Below are 20,997 nucleotides of genomic sequence, written 5' to 3' on the forward strand. Positions count from 1 at the left end.
CAGAATCAGCAAATACCTAATATAATGAAAACAATGAATATCCACACGGAAAATCTGGTGGCAACTGAGGAAATCTGAACCAAATACAGACCATAACAAAATCTGTCAAAGCCATATGCAATCAAGAGAGAAGCACAAGGCAAGATCAAATCCAGATACTAAATGACTAGAAACACAGAGGGCAGTGTTTCTCCAAAAAAGTAAGTAAATAGGAAGAGCAGTGCAATTTGACTGCTGAGCAACCTAATGAAGAGAGAAGCAATAACGTCGTGAATCGCAAATATAACACAGCAGAGATAAACATTTAAGCATTAAAAACTATACTAGTTTCGCCTACGCAATGGAATTTCCAGACTTATTATAACCACAACACAATATATACCGACATTGGGACGAAGTTTGACTTCTAGATAAACTTTTCTAAAAACGATATTACACAGGTGATTATTTAGCATAGCTGACTGCACACACCAAGTATATTATTAACTTATAAGTAGAAAAGTAGAGCCCTTTAGGATATATCACTCAACCATTCGAAGTCAAACATGAGGAAATCATCCAGCTCTAGATTTTCAATGAAACCATAGTCCGATTCTGTTAGACTAGCAGATTGATCAATCTTATCTGCACTTCCTGTGGCGCTCGGAACATTTAAATTAACTGAATCAGGAATCGGATCTGATTCTGACACTGCTTCATGTGCTAAAGCAAAGTCACTTGCAATGGCCTTGACTTCTGTTTTGGAAAAGAAATGCACAAAACCCTCTGGCAGAGTTGGCCTCCGTTCAGTAGGAAAATTGAATGGACCACATTCACCATGAATACAGTATCGTGCAGCATCATAGGCTCGAGCTGCCTTCTCTGGGGCATCATAAGATCCTAACCATATTCTTTTTCCAGTCTTTGGGACCCTTATTTCAGAAACCCATTTACCCCATTCCCTCCTCCGAACACCCCTATAACGTCCCGGAGGTCTTCCCCGCCGGACTTCTTTAGGAGGAGAGGTTGGAACTCTATCCATGGGGGGAGGTAACTGAAAATAGACTAAAGAAGGGTCATAACTGAATAAAGGCAGTGCACTATATATGGGGGTTATTAGCAAGATAAGCGTTGCAGCTCATGTGATGCAGATGAAAGCAAGTGGAGTGAACTTCATAATGGCACATGATATTACAAGCAGCACGTGGCGCCGAGCATACTGTGACATTGTCAGCTTGCAAAAGACGTGGAGCTTCTTCCATTTGCAAAGATCAAGAATTTTGACACGAATCAAAGAAAATGTCACGTGTTCACGCTTCTTTCTCAAAGAAATAAATGACTTCACACTAACGGAAGTTACAACCATAGAAATCTACCTAACAAAAATAATCATTTCTGATAATCAAAGAAAGTTCTATAAAATGCACTGATAATCAATGAAAAGTTTCCAAGCCCATTCAATTAATAAATCCCTCTGTCTCATCATGCTTTACTCATTAGAATGTTCACCCATCCAAATGCAAAAATAAATTGGAAACAAAAACAAAAGGCTAACTTGATTCTTTTCTGAACCCTTCACATGGATGCTACAAAGAGATTCCTAGAGCCCACCATCCTCACCTTTTCAGATGTCCCATATAAATCCTCACCTGTCGCATATGAATAACGCAACATCAAAACAACATACATTGAAAAAAAAAACAGTTTCATTCAGTTTAGATCATCTTTCCATCACATACTCTTGAAGTTCAGCAGAATCGAGGCCAAAAAATAGACTAACAGTATATTAGAAACTCAAATTGACTGAGATGCTATTGACTGGAAATAAAAGTACTGGAATTGAAAATGCATGTGACAATTGAAAGGGAGAAAAGCGGTGCGGTATCACATAATAATACTCCAATCATACCATTTCCAGGTCTCCGTTTCCATAACATGCAGAATATTAGGATCTAATTCATTTCCAATATTGTCTCAGAAGCAACAAATAAATTGTTCAACCATTTATTATGGCAATACAGTGAACCTAGATAGCATATAATGAAAGAAACAAGATATTTATTGCAGTATGTGGTTTGACAGCCCATTTGCCATGCTTCTCAGTCAAAAATAAATTTTTGAAGGATCATAAACCAAGATTCACTCTTTTTAAAATTTAATTCTAAGGACTGAAACCCAAGATTCATAATGCTAATCAGATTCAAAGCAATGAGGATGACCCAAAGTAAGCAATCTAATCCAGTATTACCTTCTATACAGGAAGGATTGAAGTTTCAGATACTATACATTCTTCAAATGGTCTCAACCTTCTACAGAGACTAATTGTTATTAATTTCAGTATAATTTTTTTACTAATTAGGAAGCCTTTATCTATAGTAAAGGACTGACTACAAAGGAAACTTCCAAATGTTAGCAATAATTTCGCAAGCCACAAAAGTCAGGTTGTTGCATCCACTGAGACCTTAAATGTCCAAACCTTGATATTGTTCTCGCTAGGCCTTCTAAGGGAAAAATCTTCCCCTAACCCCTCTCCCACCTACCAAAACAAGTAGCAAAAACCATGAGATACTAACATTTTTGGGTTCAATCACACATCTCTTGAAGGATTAAAAATGTATTCATACTTAGATTTAGTTTTATAAAAAGATAGCATTGTTGCCATTCAAAAGGGCCACAATAAGCACTGGAATCAAGCAATCAAGCTTGTAAATTCTGAACACCAGCCACAAAAGACAGACAAAACAACAATTTCCAAATCAATGCGAAAAGCTCAAGTGAAAAGAAACATAAGAAATGCCACAAAATACAGGAAAGAAGTGTCCACCAGGTGTTTGAAGAGCAACCGTGAGCCCATGGCCCTTCGAAATACTTGGATGTCTTTAAGGAGCACTTCAGAAGCAATCTAAGAAATATGAAAGTTGTAGGCTTCAAGCAATTGTTAGACCTCACAACCACATTAGAGGACTCAGGGTCATAACTTTTTTTTATTATCATGAGATACCCTTGCTTCCACCAATATCTCTACAACAACCACAGTTCTTCCCTACCCCGTTTTACTGCGAAAGCCCCCTCTACCATACTATATTACCAAACAACCTTTCAGAAGCCATCATCGAACCTCCCCATCTCTGTTTCATCTGTAACAATTTTCATGACTACCAAAAACTCCAGTTCCAGCACTACCCACATAATTACTACCTCAACCAGAATACCGGCACTATGCATACTTGCATAGAATACCCACTGTCAGTGCATAACGCACCCTACACGACCAGAACCACACAACCAGGCACCCTGGTCTTCTCTGTTCTCAAAGGCCCCAGATAAAAACCTAGTTAGGGACAAAGGGAAACATTCACACCAACCCCACGATGCTTTTACATACAGACAAAAATGAAAAAAATAATAATCTAGAAGTAAAGAGACTAGACATGATTCACAGAAAATCCTTCAACTTAGTTATTAGTGGCAAGAAGATGGGATATACTACATAAACAGATAGAGCTCAGTCGAAGACAAGTTCTGTATTTATCGATGAAGGTGCGGTGAATTGCCACGTAACTGAGTGACAAAATGCTAAATTGCATTCTTGACCAGGGAAAAAACTTGGGAAGGAATCACAACTCCACACAACCTTTAAACAAGAGGAATCACTGTCCTCAACAGATGCTTCTTGAGCTGCTATTGTGACATTTATGCTCTATTGTAGCTTGGTGACCGACTTGAGAAACACAACAGTGAATATAATGTGAAAAAATGGGCTGTAGCAAACACAATGAAGGAAGAGCTTAAATCTCGGAGTTATTGCTCAGGAGCAAGGAGGAGAAATCGCTTCTCAGCACAATTACCTCAGCCATATTTTGGACTGCATGGAGGGACAAATACAGGAGATCCTTTCAAGGGAAGGAAACTCACTATGATATTTTGAAGAATCCAAGGTTTTCCAGCATTTGTAACTTTGGTTTAATGGCACGTATGATTTAGGCGAAAATTCTCTTTTGGCTGTTCTAGATCTCATTATTTGTAATTAACTATTTGCTTGTTCATGAGATGCACCCTCTTGGTGTCATCACTAAATTCCTTTTTATGCTGTTCGAAAAGAATTCCGGGCAGAGCCAAAGTCGACTGGGTTCCGTAGCCATAGTTCGTATTCTAAATAGAAGAAAGTTGAAGACTGCAATTCTCAGTCATCAAAGGCAGAACAGCAAAAAGCCAAAAAGAAAGGCAAATGTGCTAGCCTTCAATCAGTTATGCCTCAAAACTATCAGCTGGAACGTCAGAGGCTTAAATAGCTAGAATAAAAGAGCAACAAGTAAGAAGTTTCCAAAGAGAAGGAAAGACCGTGTTACTTAACTACTAATAGAGTTAGCAGGAGGTATTGTTATCATCTACACGAAACAACAAGAGACACTCTCCGCAATCAGAAAGTGGGTCTGCATTCAATTCTCAAATACTTTTAATAATGTCAGTCGGACCTTCCAGAGAATTTAATTTCCCTCTAGCTCCAGTTACAAGTCTAGGCTACAGGAAGAGTTGTCACTATTTATTTAGACAAGACTGGAAGTGTCCCTAGTTGATTGGAGGAGATGTCGACAGAACCTTATACCCTATTACCCTCAATGTATCCAAGTAACCCTCCGAAGCTTCTCTCAACATATGATCCACAGTCTTAGAGAAGTAGCTGCCCAAGTCATCAAGCTTGACCTTATAGGCAACTTTTAGACCAATGTGAATGATACATCATTTGCCTGTAATCTTCCGACAACCATGAAATTACAAATAGGAAAGAAATCTTGCAAATTGAATTAAAGTCAGACCTTAAGAAGATGGTAGTGCACTCTTGCTTTCTGAATTAGCAGGTCTCTCCTTAGCTGGAGGCACGTAGATCCGAGCTTTCTTCAAAATTTCAGAAACCATCCAACGCTTATGCTTGCTTAATGGTCTGGAAGGATCCAATCTAACCTGGTTCCACAGTTTCTCAAAATAAAACCCATGTTGATAGTGCTACACATTGAAGTACATGAAAGAATATATTACCACACTCAATCCCAGCTCAGACATTTCACGTATATTCAATAAGTGATTTAAAAAACATGACAGTGGATACTAACAAATTTAATTATGCTTGATGGAGTAAATTAAAAAGAAACATTTCCCTTGAGCATCTGTTTCCTGTAAACATAAGGAACACTAAGGAAGCCTTCAATATTGCGCACACGATATATTTCCAATTTGCTGTCATTTGTTACTACTTTGCCTATGATTTCATGTAAATTAGCCATTGGGCGTGGTGAGGATGAAACAATAGAGAGAATATCACCATTTTGCCTACAGTGCCAAATAAAAATTAGTAACTGAGGGATTCAAAAAGGGACGAGGTAACAAAAAGAAATCTTTGACATGAAAGGACCCATTTAGACAATAACATTTTTCATCCTAAATCATTGTACAATGCAAATGGATATGAGAACTGAAATTACTCTGTCGCCAATATTGCATTCGTTTTTCTCATCATGAGCCATGAACTTGGAGGTACGCTTAACATAGCGGTTGTAAATCTTGTGGTGGAAAAGCCTATCCACCGCCACCACCACTGACTTCTGCATCTTGTTGGACACCACCATTCCGACCACCGACTTCATCGGCTTCTTCTTTTGAATAAAAGCCTATCATAATAAAATAACTAATCAAGGTTATTATAAAATTTAAAGAAATATATGGAGAAAAATACACAAACAAACTACTCCTCACGTTTCAATATATCTCACCATCTCAAATGGTGTGAACTGTTCACTCTTCTCGAATCCAATATTGGGCAAAGCAGCACAAACTTTCAATAAATCAAGTCATATATACCCTAAAGTCTCTTCGGGTAAGTGTTTTAAGAAATTTTATTTTGGATGCAGACTTCGTATGCTTTGCTATACAAAAGGGGAAGTCACTCATTCAGCGTTTAAGCCATGAAACAACCATTTTGACACTCTTGGGCATTTTCACGAACACCTTGAAGGCAAATGAGAAGCACTCCAACCATTTAATCCCCACATACATAAGCATAATTATATAGATTAAATGAGTTAGAGCACTCACCAAAGCACGGAGAAGACAACGAGAAGATGAACTCGCTCCGCAAGTCGAGCTGTAAAGACTAGCGAAAGAGGAAAACGCCTTTCGTAGTTTCGCATTCGACACATATATACGTCCGAAGATCCGGCGAATGTAGTAGTGCTCCGCGTAAGAAATTAAGAATGGGCTCATGAATTCACAAATGAGCCTGAAATTACCAGTCTGGGCCATCTTTGTCATAGGGGCCCAGTAGCTAAGCCACAACCCACAAGGCCACAGGCCCACAACATGTTTTGCTTCTCTACTTCTATACATGTTTACGACCAATAAAAAATTAAAAATAAGGAAAAAAATCAGAGGAATTGGATGGAGCTTTAAAAATATATATACGATCCTTAACACAAAAATGTATTTCCATATTTTGAATCCTAAAAGTAACAATTTATTCGTGATTAGTTTTGATTCAGAATATCATGAACTATTTCCCCTTTGTCCCCTTATTCTTTTTATTTTCGTAAAACAATTATGATTGTTCCAGGGAAAGAAAAAAAACAGTGAAATGAATAGGTTACACAGCTTTCTTTGAGTAACGAGCAAGGACCTTGTTATTAGGAGTGACAAAACTTTGTCCGGTCTGGATGATCGAATTTGTCCGATTCAAATTAAATGACACAAGTTGTTATTAGGAGTGACAAAACTCTGTCCGGTCCGGATGATCGAATTTGTTTTATTCGGATTAAATGACACAAGTTATATGTTCAAAATCCATATCCAAATACAAAATTTTCATCCAATTTTAAACTGGCTCCAAGTCCAAACACAGAAATCTTGTATGATTTAGTTGTCCAAACCCTAACCCGGATTAAGTTATTTTCGGTTTTACTTGTCCATATTTAAACCAATATGAGTTTGGTCAATAAAGTACGTTCGAAATCCAAACCGGGTTAGAGTCCGAACATGTAAAAATTTCGTAAACATGTACTATTGAGTATTGACCGACCCGAAATCAATTTTTTGCCATCCCTCCTTTTGAAAAAAAAAAACTAATGGCCGAATTGAAGCAGTAAAAGCAAAAATCTCCGCAGTTTACAGGTTTGTAATGCTAATCATGGACGCCTTGGATTTAGCACAGTATCAAGCTAAATGAAACCACAAAAGATTTCCTTGGGAAACAAATTGAAAATACTCAGAACAACATTTTTGTTTTCAGGGCATAACCAAATATAGGAAAACTGTTTGATCGTACATTACAAAGTGGTATGTTGTCTCTCTTTTGAATTTGATAGGTGCATCGAAAGCAATCAACCACCAAGACCCGTTGGCAAGCAAAAGAAAACCTAATTTAAGTTGAAAGGGATACGTTTCTTAAAATATTGACTTCACAACACCGGACGTGGAAGATTCAAGATTATATCTCCAACCCAGCAGGAAATCATTTTATGAGAAAGATGTGATGAACTTTTGGATCCTTGTCTGTGCTTGTTCCTTTTCCTCCGGGCTATCAAGGTCACCAATGTTGTCATGATATTCCTGTGGCTCGTCAATGAGGCAATTGTAATTACATAACAACATCAACATTACTACGAGTGCAAAAATTGCTAGGATTCAAGCAAGGCACATAGTCTAGGGATTCCAAGACTAATGTTTTCAGAAAGAAAAAGAAAATTATACAGCAGAAATGTGAATGTGGTAGCGGAGAATACCTTAAGTATATCCTTAACATCCTCCTTGGTAAGTTTTTGCTGCTTGAGCAAAAGTTCAATTATTGCTCTCATTTGAGGATGCCTAAACAAAATAAAGGAAACAATAAAAGAATCATAACCAAGAAATAGTAATGCCTACAAAATAAATTTCCCATGGATACATAATCATGAGTGAAAATCAGTTAACAACTTACTCAGAGCACCGAATATGACCGAGAATAACCGCAATCAACGTAGGTTCACACAAAAGGAAAGAAGCTATCAAAATCACAGCATGAAGGAAAACCAAAACTTTCATATCATTGCAACAACACAAAATCTCTATAACAGACTCAAAGAAATTTGTTAGATATTTTCATTATATGTGCTTCAGCATAAACTTAGAAAAACCCAAACTTCATGATGGCTTCACAACACAAAAAGACATCCAGAAAAAGCTTTTCTTAAACAAATTCCTCAGGCTACCATCCAACCACTTGAAGTGTGTCAAGCGATTCTAGCCTCATCTCAAACCAGTTCCTCCAATATGTCCTAGCATACCACAATTGAAGATTTGAAGGTCATTCTAGTCATACTCTAGTAACAAATGGTGAAACATTCTTGTAATCGAATTCTCAATAAATGTCAAATTCAAAAAGTTAATTCTGTTGAGGGAAGCATGGCACAATCTAACAATTCCACTAGCAACACATTTCCCTTTCGAATCTGAGTCCTGAAAAAACATACCAACTACAATCTCCACAGCAAACATACTTCCATTAACCCATCAAAAAAAAGAAAAACATACTTCAATTAAAGATGGAACTAAAAGAAAAAAAAAATTGAAGCCCCAATCCACATGGAAATGCAAATTAGCATCCACATGCAACAGTAGTTGTGACAGACAAGTTTGATAGCTGCAACAAAAATGACAGGGAATAAAAGATCAACAACCTCACCGTTAGCGTTGGAAACCAGTGGAATCAACTTTTTGAAGCTAAGCTTTTGTCTCTACCAGATTGTGTTTTACATGACTGTCATGTTCCTTGCAATTATTCAATCAATATACGTTTAAGACAAAAAATTTGTGGGTCTGTCCGGTCTGCTACTTTTTATGCGTTTTACCAAACAAGAAATAACACCATAGGATAAATAAATTCAAATACTATGTCTACTCTATACTTGATTTAAAACTGCTGAATAGACAATTGCTAACCTGAAGAGTGTAAAGCCCAGATTCAAGCCTATGATTGTATCTTTCCTCTTCATCCATCTGCAAATGCTTGACAAATTGCAATCAAAGTTCCTTTGGAAAGCAACATGGATAAAGAAATCCTGTAAGAAAAATCAATCACCTCTAGTTCATCAAGCTCAACCTCATTTAGTTGTTGGGTTTCAGCTTTTACTCTATCAGAATATCTGAATGACAAGTACCATCCATGAGACAAAATAAGTGGATATAAACCTCAAAGGAAAATTGCATTATTATGCTGCTAAACAGAAAAGGAAGATTAGATGAGGGAACTTTACCTTGCATATAGTTTCATAAGGCGGTCCATCTTTTCACACTCATTTTCAACAAACTTACTTAACAGCCTTTCCCTTCTCGAACCTCTTAACATTCCACCTGTGAATAAAATATCAGGCAAGGTTCATTGAGGTCTATGATCATAAAGCAACCAAAGAAAAAACAGTCGCATCCATATTACACAGAAATATATGGACCTGTATGGTTGCTATATGCATAATGGCATTTAAAGTGGAGATATCATCATTAACATTTAACACCTAAACCTACCTCTCACAGTATACAGATCAGATAAGCTAACATCTATGTTCTACAAGCACAACAAAAGTGTGAGGTAGATTGTTACAAGAACCAGCTGTCCCAGTCCTTGACAATGCAATTGGCAAAACCACAACAACTTTTCTCGCGTTGGGACTTTATTCGGATACTCAGTCCAGCCAAGAAAAATGAGATCAAACTCAACTAGAATCCCATGTAAAAGAGTATTAGGACATCTTTCAAAATTAGGATAACAATAATTATTTGGACTAACAAACATTATACTCAAACTCAGTAACTCAAAAGTGAATGTTGAACTGCAAATGTAGAACTTGCAGGTCAAACCAAAGTTGTCAAAAGTGAATTCCCCCTTTTCTCGACAATCAATGCATGCATTGAGTAACTTCCAATAGGGCAATTTTTTTATTCAAGAATGTGCACTCCATTAAGGAAAATGAAGTGGGTGGAATTTTAAAGGATAGCAGCCTGCCAGACCCCATGATTCTACAAGCGACTATGATGAATTTTGTTTATTATGTGAAAGATAAGCAACTTTCTCAAACAAGATGTATGTGATAAGTTTCAATACAGACACCTTGCTCAAAAAATATAGAAGTGTCTCACTTGCCTGCTTACCAAATAATGATGATATCAAGGACACAACGCGTTCTTCCAACTCCTCTTGGTACCTCTCTTTCATGTTCTTCTTGCTAATAGGAATCTGAACAAAGGAAGCAAACCCATCTTACAACTTGGTTTGAATTGCTTTAAAAAAATGGGATTGAGAACAAAAATAGAAAGGGAAAAATAAAAGTGCTTATGGTAATTCAAGCACATTGTTATATTTAAATTAGAAAATTATTCTTTTACAAGGAAAGAGATGCAAAACATGTAAGCCAGTTTCAGGTTTTGGTATGTCCACCTGAAGTAGTAAAATGCATGGAAAACTGGAAATGTGCATGGTGAAATATATAGAATATCATAAAACAATAGAGCATATGCATTCACTCTAAATGTGCCACCGAACCCCTTTTGTTTTTCAAATCTACCTCACATATGAGAAAGCCAAATACCAAATCCATTTCTTCGATCAAAAGGGGGACAAAATAATGAACCAGTTCCTGAAATTTAATATGTTTTGGAGTATCATCAGAGAGTGATAATTTTAGCAATAAGTATCACAAGGATTAACAGCAAGCAAGTCTAGAAGATCATAAATCAGACATAGAATGTGGGAAAATATAACCAAGCGAAGAAATAAAGGTTCAACTGCCTAGCCATGACTACCTTTATCACATTACCTCATCAAAACACATACTGATAGACAACCAAATAAGAAAGCTACAGGAAAAGCTGCCCAATTGAGAAGGAAGACTGTCGTAATGGTGTGGTCCATAATTACACTCACAGAGAATTTCAAAAAACCAATCAAAACCAAATTTTTAGCGTTGTCGGCATCTAAAATGCCCTTAAAAAATCTATAAGCTACGTTGCAAATTAAAGAACCTCATGCAATTAAAGTGGCATTCAAATCAATAACCATGGCATTCAATATGCATCTGGACTTAGAAAGGTACCTCAATAGGTAAACTAAAGGCACTACCTTCACTTCAAATGATATGTAGTCCACCAATAAGTAAAAATGAATTGCTTGATGATTAGTAAAGGAGAGAGGCGACAGGAAAAATAACTTACCTTACCCATGAATGTAGCAAAGGCAGTTTTCAAGCCCAAAACGTCCACAAAGCGTTCAGAGGCGAGCGGATACTTGGTCATGGCAAAATCAAGCTCCCTTATTGCAGATCCATAAGCCAATTTCTTCTGCTTCATGATAATAATCATCAACTCCACTCCCTCAGCCTTGACAAACCTCTCCTTGTTCTCCAATGGCATCAACAAGCAGCACAGACAAACAAACAGATTCTCTACCAATTCCTCCTCATCGAAACTCTTTGGGTCCTTCGACTTGTACATGGCCACCGCCTACAAAACAACGTCTACGCCGTTCATCTGCCCCAGTCTCTTCTGATTGGCAATGTTGTTCTGCAATAGAATTGTCAAAATCTCATATGCGTACTGCTTGATACTGTCAAATTCCCTCACCTTAATCTTCCCCATCAGCCACCTCAAAAGCTTTGTCCTCTCACAGACCAGCTCCGCGGGCTTCACTTTGATAAGATTCTCAATCGTTGAAAGCGTACTGTAAATAGCAGCCATCTCATCAGGGTTCGAGTCAGAAAGGTAGTGCAGATTCTGTATGAGCAACTCCAACACATTGTTCTCAATTAAAGCGTCGACGAGAACCCGAGTTGGCTCGTCATTGTCTTCGAGAACGTCCTCATCAGTTAGGTCTTGAAGCAGCTGGACAAGTTCGATAGCAATGTCGGTGTTATCATGCGACAAGAGGCCAAGAATGGAAGGAATTGTATTGTAATTAACAAGGTCTGGGTAAAGTTCGGGACTACCGATAAGAACCTTGAGCTTCTGTAGCTCGTCGTAGAGGTCGATCTCAGAGTCATGAAGCAATCAGGTTGGTCAGGGTACTTGAGACGGGCCTCGATATTTTCCTTGAGGCGACGCTCGAAGGAGAGGACCAGCTTCCTTGGGCTCGGTGATCTACGACTACAACGCTGCTTTGAGACTTCTCCAAGGCTTCCAAGAGGGGGTTCGATGTTGTTGTTGTTTCTGTTTTCGTTATCTTATTCGTTTGTGGTGACATAACAGAACGCTGGCGCTATCGTTGGTGGCTCGGCGACAGTGTCGACTCTCTTGCGTTTGGCTACTTCCATCGGATGTGCGTGGAATGAGTGCGAACTGCGGATATGTAGTCCATGATTCCGATACTTTGTGCACGTAAAACACAAACCAACAATTAATTGGGCCTGATTTTAAAGATGTTAGCCTAACCTTAGTTTGGACTAATTAATGGGCTTCTAATGAACTGTTTTGAATAAACTTAAAGGGTCAATATCGAAATGATCTGTAACCCTGTACTTTAAAAAAGGGTCAATCAAGCCCGAAACAAAAGCCAATGCACTTTCGAAAAGGCTCGATCATGCCCTTTTACTTCTACTTTGTCATTATTAACATTCTGCATTTGCAAAGAGTTACCACTGTCAACTTCCATCCCAACCAAAACTTCTTTATTTCTTAAAATTTAAACCTTAACGATATATTCTAAGTACTAAATCTTAATCGACTTCAGACATTGAGAGTTTTCTCTCCCTCTAAACTTTTCATTTCCCCTCTGTCTAAAAGTTTTCTCTCAACTACAACTCCCTCTCCTTTGTACAAATTTGAGGGGAGGAGAAGACGACAACTCCTCCATTCTTCCATTCTTCCATTTTTTTCAGTTTGTTTTTCTTTTAGTTTGTTGTTGTTCTGTTGAATAAATACTATGGGCAGGTGATATTTTCTCCTCAGAATTTCGTGTGGGATATTGTATTGCTACAGCAACGGTATATAATCAAATATCCTTTATCTCGTTGCGTTCCAAACTCCAAGATCAAGTATGGTTAATCATGATTTCGGTGGAATTATATTTGAATCTAAATCTTGATCTACTTTTAGATCTATTCTGAAGAGTTCTCAAACGACCATATCTGCTTTGTTTAGTTTTTTTTAATGTTTGTTTGTTTAATCCGACGAAGTCTAGTTTAATACAATATCGTTCGATTTTCGACAATATTCAATGGAATACGATGTCATTCGGGCATGTCCACCACTGCCATTTTTGTTTTTTTTGTGTATTTCTTTTTAGTCTTATATGTTGTAATTACATCTTTAATGGTGGCTTTGAGTGCCTTATTGGCCTCATATTTCCTATAGTTGAGTTGATGAATCTATTCTCGATTTCCACGATGTTTTCAAGAAAAAAAATTACTAAATCTTAATACTTTATTCTAAAAAATAATTTAGAGATGATTTCGGAAAAAATTATGATTAAAGTAATTATAGTGACATGTGCAGAAAGCCAAAGGAATTAATTAATTAATGAACATGCTGGAGTAGTGGAGTTGACCAGCCCGGACATACGGGTTGACCCGCAACGGACTCTAACGTGGGTCGATCTGATTGCCAGGCTAAACAGTGGACAAAACATGGCCGCTTATCTGTAAATTTTAAATTTTAATTAAATAAAAGATTTTACGTGTCAACATTAGATGGCAATGGCAATCGATTAGTCTCCACCATAAAACGGCAGTCTCTGTTGATACTCACCGGAAGCCTGTGGAAGCTCTCTCTCTCTCCCCGTAAATGGCGACCTCTAAAGCTCAGAGAAAGGTACTTCTCCTGTGCGGTGACTTCATGGAAGACTACGAGGTAACTATTCATTTGTCTTTTTCCGGAGTTCTCTATGGGTCTCTTTATCGATTTCTCTATCTTAACTTGTGATTACCTGATGTGGGTTTTGCAGGCGATGGTTCCTTTCCAAGCTTTGCAGGCTTACGGAGTCGCTGTCGACGCCGTTTGCCCAGGGAAGAAAGCCGGCGATATCTGCCGCACCGCCATTCACGGTGAATCTCCCCATCAGGTCTCTCTCTGTTGTTTCCATATTGGGCTTATATTGTGTATTTATATTATTCATTTGCAAGAGTTGCTTAGGAGAAGAATCACTCTACAAATAATTTTTGGGGGTCAGTGGGTCACTTGTTTCGATTGCATCTGGTAGGGGTTCTCCAAATTTTGTTAATCTTGATGGACATTTGACTTAATTGAATTTATAAGGATTTGGTGATGCTGATGTTGCTCAAGTTGAACTACACTAATACCATTTTAAGATGTTAATGATCCTTCAAAGATTTCAGTTTCAGTACAAGAAAACCTTCACTAAATTTTGGGGCAGTGGTAGGATAGCTTCATCAGAACCTATGTGTCTTAGTCTGGAACCATCGAGCAACAGCATAGGGATAAGATTGTGCATCAAGTGTTGTTTCCTCATTTCTACTAGTTGACTGAAGTACTAGCTTGACAGATTCCCAAAATTAATTTTTTTTTCCGTGTTTTATCTGGTTGTAGACGTACTATGAGAGACCTGGTCATAACTTCGTCCTCAATGCAACATTTGATGAAATCGATGTCAGCAAGTATGATGGATTAGTGATACCAGGAGGGCGTTCTTCAGAATATATTGCCCTTAATCCATCAGTTTTAGACTCTGTGAAAAAATTTGACGGATCTGGTAAACCGATTGCCGCCATTTCCCTTGGGCAATTGATCTTGGCAGCTGCAGGGTTGGTTAAAGGACGCAAGTGTACGGGCTACCCTGTTATGAGACCTGTGCTCATTGCAGCCGGTGCTCAATGGATTGAACCAAAAAGCATGGAGGATTGTGTTGTTGATGGTAATATCATTACCATACCCTCATATGAGGGGCTTTATAAGCTCTTGAATCACTTTGTAAAGGCACTTGGAGGAGCCATAACAAGTGCAGAGAAAAGGATCCTATTTCTCTGTGGGGTAAGTTCTAGTTATTTGCTTCAGGTTTCGGGTTAACAATAGAGTTGGGTCATTTTTCAGTTACATAAGGATGATTTTGTTTTTGTTTGCCTTCAGTGAGAGTTAGAATTGGTTCATCTGGCTTGGAAATTCATTTGTAAAGCATACTTTAAAAGGGGCTGGAGTGAAAAATGTTCATAGAATGACCAGAATGCCAACTCTCTTTGATGCTAATTGGAAGTGGACACTGTATTTAGAGAGTAGCGGATGTGTTACACAATGGTTTTACAGCTTTGTTAAAATGATTGCATGTTCCCTGGAAGCCATGTTATTTCATCTTACTGTTTACAACTAAAGCCTTTATACTGATAAGGACAGAAGCATGGTCCAAACCTTAAGTATTTTCTTAGATGGATTAATGAACTATTATGGAAAGTCAAAACGAATTCGAATGTTGAGTCAATATTTTACAATATGTTATACATAGTAAAGTACTAGAGGGTTGCTTGCATTGGCTTCCATATTGCATGATGTTCATGTAGTTTGTTGGGTATTTACAGGATTACATGGAAGATTATGAGGTATATGTTCCTTTCCAGTCTCTTAAAGTTCTTGGATGTCAAGTTGATGCAGTTTGCCCCAAAAAGAAGGCTGGGGATACTTGTCCTACTGCGGTTCATGATTTTGAAGGGGATCAAACATACACTGAGAAGCTAGGTCATGATTTCCCTCTAACGGCCACCTTTGAAGGTGTAGGCTCTTCAACTTATGATGCTCTTGTCATCCCTGGAGGCCGAGCACCGGAGTATTTAGCACTGAATGAGACAGTGATCGCCTTGGTGAAGGAATTTATGGCATCTAACAAACCAGTTGCATCCATTTGTCACGGGCAGCAGATTTTAGCTGCGGCTGACGTTCTTAAGGTAGTGATGTTGATGTCATGGGTGATAGTGTTAGCAATTTGGTTGTCACATTATGAGCTCAACATGATCTGCCCAGGCCTATAACCTAGAGGAGAGTTTTATGAACATCAATTCCAGAGACCCTTGTGGGCCTACGAAAGTAGGATCGATCCTTTTGCTTTACATGTTTTTTAGGGTCTTTTATCTGTTCAATATGCTAATAGGTACATAATCAGTTCGGTGGCACACCATATCCCAATGATGTGGCAACACTTCTGTTAACAATGTAGTTGATGTCCTATTATGTTCATCATCTATTGCATTGTCCATTTCATAATTGTTTTTATATTGGTTTTGTTACAGGGAAAGAGATGTACTGCATATCCTGCTGTGAAGCTTAACGTTGAATTGGCGGGGGCCAAATGGTTGGAGCCTGATCCAATCCAACGATGCTTCACTGATGGAAATTTGGTCACTGGAGCTGCTTGGCCAGGGCATCCGGAGTTCGTCTCTCAGTTGATGGCATTGCTCGGGATCCATGTGTTGTTTTAACTGCTTCTTAATCAATAAGAGATTCAGAAGTATGTACAATAATCCTGTGTATCTTTCTGTCTCAGTGGTCTACTATATATGCTGCTTTGTTTGTGAAGGAAATGGTGAATGTCAAAACAATGTATCCAAATGAAGAGTGTCTTTGTGCAGCAGTCTGTCTAGCGCAAATTATCCCCAGATATACATACTGCGTCTATCTAGGGCTGGTATTTTCAGAGTTCTTTATTTTCCCAAGTATATTGCAAGTCTGTTACAAAGACTTATGAAATTTTTGGGGATGAGTTAACTTTATTAACTGGATCATTCGCAGAACTCAGTGGAGTAAACCCTAATAAGAAGTGGGTGTATGTCTCTGTGTATGTGCATATAGATACATACATACATACATGTGTTTGTGTATGCAGATTCCACTAACCGACCTTTCCAATCCACTTTAGAGGATTAAAAAAAACATTGAGGTGAAAGTTCCAAAGAAGATAAAGGCAGAGGGGGAAGGGATAAGGGAAACTGTGGGTTCTGTTAATGATTTTAACCCTAATTAGAAGTGGGTGTATGTCTATGTGTGTGTGCATATACGTACATACATGTGTTTGTGTATGCAGATTCCACTAACCGACCTTTCCTATCCACTTTAGAGGATTAAAAAAACATTCTCCTTTGAGAGGCGGAGGTGAAAGTTCCAAAGAAGATAGAGGCAGAGGGGGAAAGGATAAGGGAAACTGTGGGTTATGTTAATGGGTTTTAACCCTAATTAGAAGTGGGTGTATGTCTGTGTATGTGCATATACATATACATACATACATGTGTTTGTGTATGCAGATTCCACCAACCGACCTTTCCTATCCACTTTAAAGGATAAAAAAAAACATTCTACCTTGAGAGGCGGAGGTGAAAGTTCCAAAGAAGATAAAGGCAGAGGGGGAAAGGATAAGAGAAACTGTGGATTCTGTTAATGATTTTAATGGAATAAAAAAATAATCAGTGGGTCTTGGAGAACAAAAATGTTAGGGATATTAGTAAATAAGATTTCAATCATTTCAATACTCAATTTTAACTATTGATTGATGTTAGTATAGAGATTCATCAAACTTGATGTATATTAATTAAAGGACATGATTGATTATTGGGATTATTGGGATCTCATTTATTGAGATATCTTATCCATTCTGGTTGGATAAAGCAATTGGGATTTGGATAGAAAGCTCACAATGAAGAAATAGGAGAGCCTTATCCTTCTCCAGCACCGCCCACACCCACGCGCACAAACAGTTCAATTCAATTTTATATATGACTTTATTAATAATAATATGTTGAAAAATTATGGGCCTTTTGGTCAGCATAAGTTCTAAATACTTGATTTTTTTTTCACTATTGAGAAACAATTAATAACATCTATTTAATAATTTAAATTTATCATCCAGATTTAAATCAATATGGGTATGGTAAATTAAATAAGTCTGAAATTCAATTCGAAATTGGGAAACACATATATAAATATTTAATAAATATGTGATGTTATCCGATTTAAAATCAATATGGAATCGATTTTTTTGTCATCCCTAAAAATAATATAGAAGGAGAGTGAAATCACGCGCTTCATGTGGTGGTAGTGGGGATATGAAGAGCGTTATAACTACTGGTACTATTTTTGGCTAAAAAAGCCAATGTTCTTGAATTGAACCTTTGATGTGGTGGTGGGGTGGGTAAGGTGGTGGGGGACAAGGAAAACAAAAGTGGGTAAAGCCGAATCTGAATTGTATATTTTTTTTAACTTAAATATAAATTCTTATCTCCTATTTATATGTACGCACTCTTACATGATATTGATTGTGTTAATAGTATCAAATATTAGGAGTATATGAACAAATTGGCTCCAAGAAGAGAGAGGAAGGAAACCCAACTGGAGATTTTGGATCAAAAGGGCATAAAGCTGCATGTTTTGTTGTTTGAAAGTGTATTTGAGATATGGGTTCTTCTTTAATCAACCAAGAAAGCAATCATGGAGTGACCATGGTTGAAGCTGATCTTGATTCAATCTCTTTCTCCTCCTCCTCCTCTGAAGAAGAAGAAGAAGAAGAAATCAATTCCTCTGTTTCTTTCCATGACATGTCCAATCTTCTTCAACACCTCCCCTTCAAGTAATTAATAATTCAACACCCCCTCCCTCCCTCTCTCTCTTTATAATTACCTTTTGTGTTGATTTGGGTAATTGGGTCTCTTTTTTCTTTTTTCCTTTTTGCAGAAGAGGGCTTTCAAGGCACTATCAAGGGAAGTCCCAGTCATTCACTTCACTATTAAGTGTGAAATGCATAGAAGACCTTGCAAAGCCTGAAAATCCTTGCAAGAAGAAGATCAAGTCTAGCAAAAGCTATGGAGGTTTATTATTAGTGTCTGAAGAAGATGATCAGAACAATAATAGCTCATACCCACCACCACCACCAGCAGCAGTACTACCACACAAGGTATCATCTTTATCATCAGCAAGGGCTTCATGTTCTTCACTGGTGAGTGCAAATAAGATGACTGGTGGGAGGCCTCCAATTCCTCATCCTCAAAGATCTACTACCACTAGTGGTTTAATTTTCTAATGGAAGTACTACTGCCTTGTTTGCTTCATCATGAATCAAGATGCCATGTTTGTTTCATCATGAATCAAAATGTTTGTCAAATGATTTTGTGTTAGTGTGTGTATATATACTTCAAAGGAATTAAGAATCTTAATCCAATTTCATTTCATGTCTTCCGGTCTCTATAATTTTTTAATCCAAGTGATTTTATTGGGCATGTAGAAGAGTTGTTATTGGATTGAATAGAGTTCTCCCTCTTTCTTTTTTTTTAAATTATAGGAATCCACAGCTACTTGATTTTGAGTGTGAAAGAGATTAGAGATATCAATCAGTAAAATTATGAGTGCTATAAATACCTTGTGGGTATGGATTAGGGTTTGGGTATAAGGTCTTTTACCCGTACCCCACCTAAATCCAGTTAATATTCTAATATTAATATTTTTTTAAACAGTTTGTACTTTACTGGTATGTAACTATAGTTTATACTTTACTCGTACGTAATTATAGTGTATAAATATACACTTCATATTGTATAATTGCATGCGCTTATTAAAAAACCTCGAGATCCTCAATATTAGGGGTGTTCACGGTCTATTTTTATCAGTTTTTTGATATAAATTTAATCGATTGTTCAGTCGTTTATAAATTTAACTGAACGTTCGGTCGGTTTTTTCAATTGATTCGTACTAACATACATTTGACAATAACCGATCAAACGGTCAGTTTAGTAATCAATTCGGTTTTGTACGATTTTTCAGACAATCCTACTCAAAACATGACACAAACTAGTAAGTATTACTAATTTAGTAAAGCAATACTTCTACAATTCAAAATATAAATTGGTGACCCAAATTGAAATTGGTGATGTTGGCATTCTTAAATAGTTGCTACTTGAGAAAGAGAGATTATTAGAGGTAACAAATATTGATTTTTCTAATGAGTAAGGAACTACTCGCGCTTATATTCACTTCACAAACAAATTTTGCGGGTAAATTAGAGCAACCATAATTTATACGAGTAAGGGTTAAGGGTAGGGGTACCCTGTTTGTCATCCCTACACGAGATAAGCCCAGCCTAAACAATAAGCAATAGCCCATAAACAACTCGTGCTTATATTCCTTACTCTTTCCTTTGCAAGAACAAATGACAATCCTTTTTAACTCTATCCAATCCATTCATCTAGTCCTATTCAATCTCGCATTCCAAACACAAGCTAATAATAATATATGTGTTGATATTAGTTGCTAATTGGATTGGATACTAATCAAATCGGATATCCGGATCCTACCCGTTTCAAAAATAATTATTATGTTATATATTTTTTTTTTATAATTCTATATTATTTATTTTTTGTGCTTCTTACTGGGCCTGGGTTAGTCTTGACTTTTAATGGGCCTGAAACATCAGGCACTCAAGCCTTTGTCTCTTTATTCGTTTGAATTCCACATAAAAACAGCTTTCCTTTTATTATATGATGCACATGCACTAGCACTAGCACTACAAACTTGTGAAAAAGGAATTCCTTTTTTTGTCGGTTTTTGTGTTGCTGGCCGGATAGGCAGATACCCATAACTACCAAAACAATATATATGTATTTAATAAATGTATCAAATTCAAATGGGTCAAGTTTAGGGGTGGAAATAAAAAATTGGTTCCGAATCAGATAACAACACGTATTTATTAAATATTTATATGTCAGACAATAACACATGTTTATTAAATATTTACATGTCTATACCCTAACCCAGATTGTATTTCAGACGAATTAATTGACTGAAAATGGATTGGTTTAAAATCGAATAAGTAAATTGGACAATAACATAATCCGAATTAGGATTCATACAAGTAAATTTGACAAAATTTCTATATTCAAAACCGAAATCGGTTTTAAATCGGATAAAATTTTTGTATTTGGATTCAAATTTCGAACATATAACTTATATTCAAATTTAATTTAATTCAGATTAGACAAATTCAATCATGCAGACTAGATAGAATTTTGTTGCCTTTAATCATATTGAGCT

General features: G+C 37.1%; 4 protein-coding genes and 1 pseudogene across 5 annotated transcripts; 2 read left to right on the forward strand and 3 right to left on the reverse strand.

Moving 5' to 3' along the window:
- Positions 1-511: 511 nt before the first annotated feature.
- On the reverse strand, positions 512-1,021 carry LOC119995605 (ethylene-responsive transcription factor ERF015). The gene has a single exon (XM_038842116.1). It carries the CDS (start codon positions 1,019-1,021, stop codon positions 512-514), a length of 510 nt encoding a protein of 169 aa, XP_038698044.1.
- A 388-nt stretch (positions 1,022-1,409) lies between these two features.
- On the reverse strand, positions 1,410-6,287 carry LOC119986104 (30S ribosomal protein S17-like). 2 transcript variants are annotated; one of them, XM_038830656.1, is made up of 4 exons: positions 6,070-6,287; positions 5,460-5,645; positions 4,797-4,941; positions 1,410-1,628 (listed from the first exon to the last, which is right to left on the reverse strand). In XM_038830656.1, exons 1-3 carry the CDS (start codon positions 6,283-6,285, stop codon positions 4,798-4,800), a joined length of 546 nt encoding a protein of 181 aa, XP_038686584.1. In that variant the 5' UTR covers positions 6,286-6,287; the 3' UTR covers positions 1,410-1,628; position 4,797. The 2 variants fall into 2 exon arrangements, with proteins under 2 accessions (XP_038686584.1, XP_038686592.1); XM_038830664.1 differs by lacking the exon at positions 1,410-1,628 and adding an exon at positions 1,661-2,515.
- Positions 6,288-7,192: 905 nt separating this feature from the next.
- On the reverse strand, positions 7,193-12,322 carry LOC119991407 (annotated as a pseudogene).
- A 1,352-nt stretch (positions 12,323-13,674) lies between these two features.
- LOC119991384 (protein DJ-1 homolog D) lies at positions 13,675-16,631 on the forward strand. Its single transcript, XM_038837749.1, has 5 exons — positions 13,675-13,836; positions 13,931-14,047; positions 14,533-14,973; positions 15,513-15,875; positions 16,218-16,631. Exons 1-5 carry the CDS (start codon positions 13,771-13,773, stop codon positions 16,404-16,406), a joined length of 1,176 nt encoding a protein of 391 aa, XP_038693677.1. The 5' UTR covers positions 13,675-13,770; the 3' UTR covers positions 16,407-16,631.
- A 1,591-nt stretch (positions 16,632-18,222) lies between these two features.
- Positions 18,223-19,146, forward strand: LOC119991396. Its single transcript, XM_038837760.1, has 2 exons — positions 18,223-18,544; positions 18,649-19,146. Exons 1-2 carry the CDS (start codon positions 18,372-18,374, stop codon positions 18,992-18,994), a joined length of 519 nt encoding a protein of 172 aa, XP_038693688.1. The 5' UTR covers positions 18,223-18,371; the 3' UTR covers positions 18,995-19,146.
- The last annotated feature ends 1,851 nt before the right edge of the window (positions 19,147-20,997 follow it).

Source organism: Tripterygium wilfordii, chromosome 3 (assembly GCF_013401445.1).
Source record: "Tripterygium wilfordii isolate XIE 37 chromosome 3, ASM1340144v1, whole genome shotgun sequence".
In the NCBI taxonomy this organism is placed as follows: Eukaryota; Viridiplantae; Streptophyta; class Magnoliopsida; order Celastrales; family Celastraceae; genus Tripterygium; species Tripterygium wilfordii.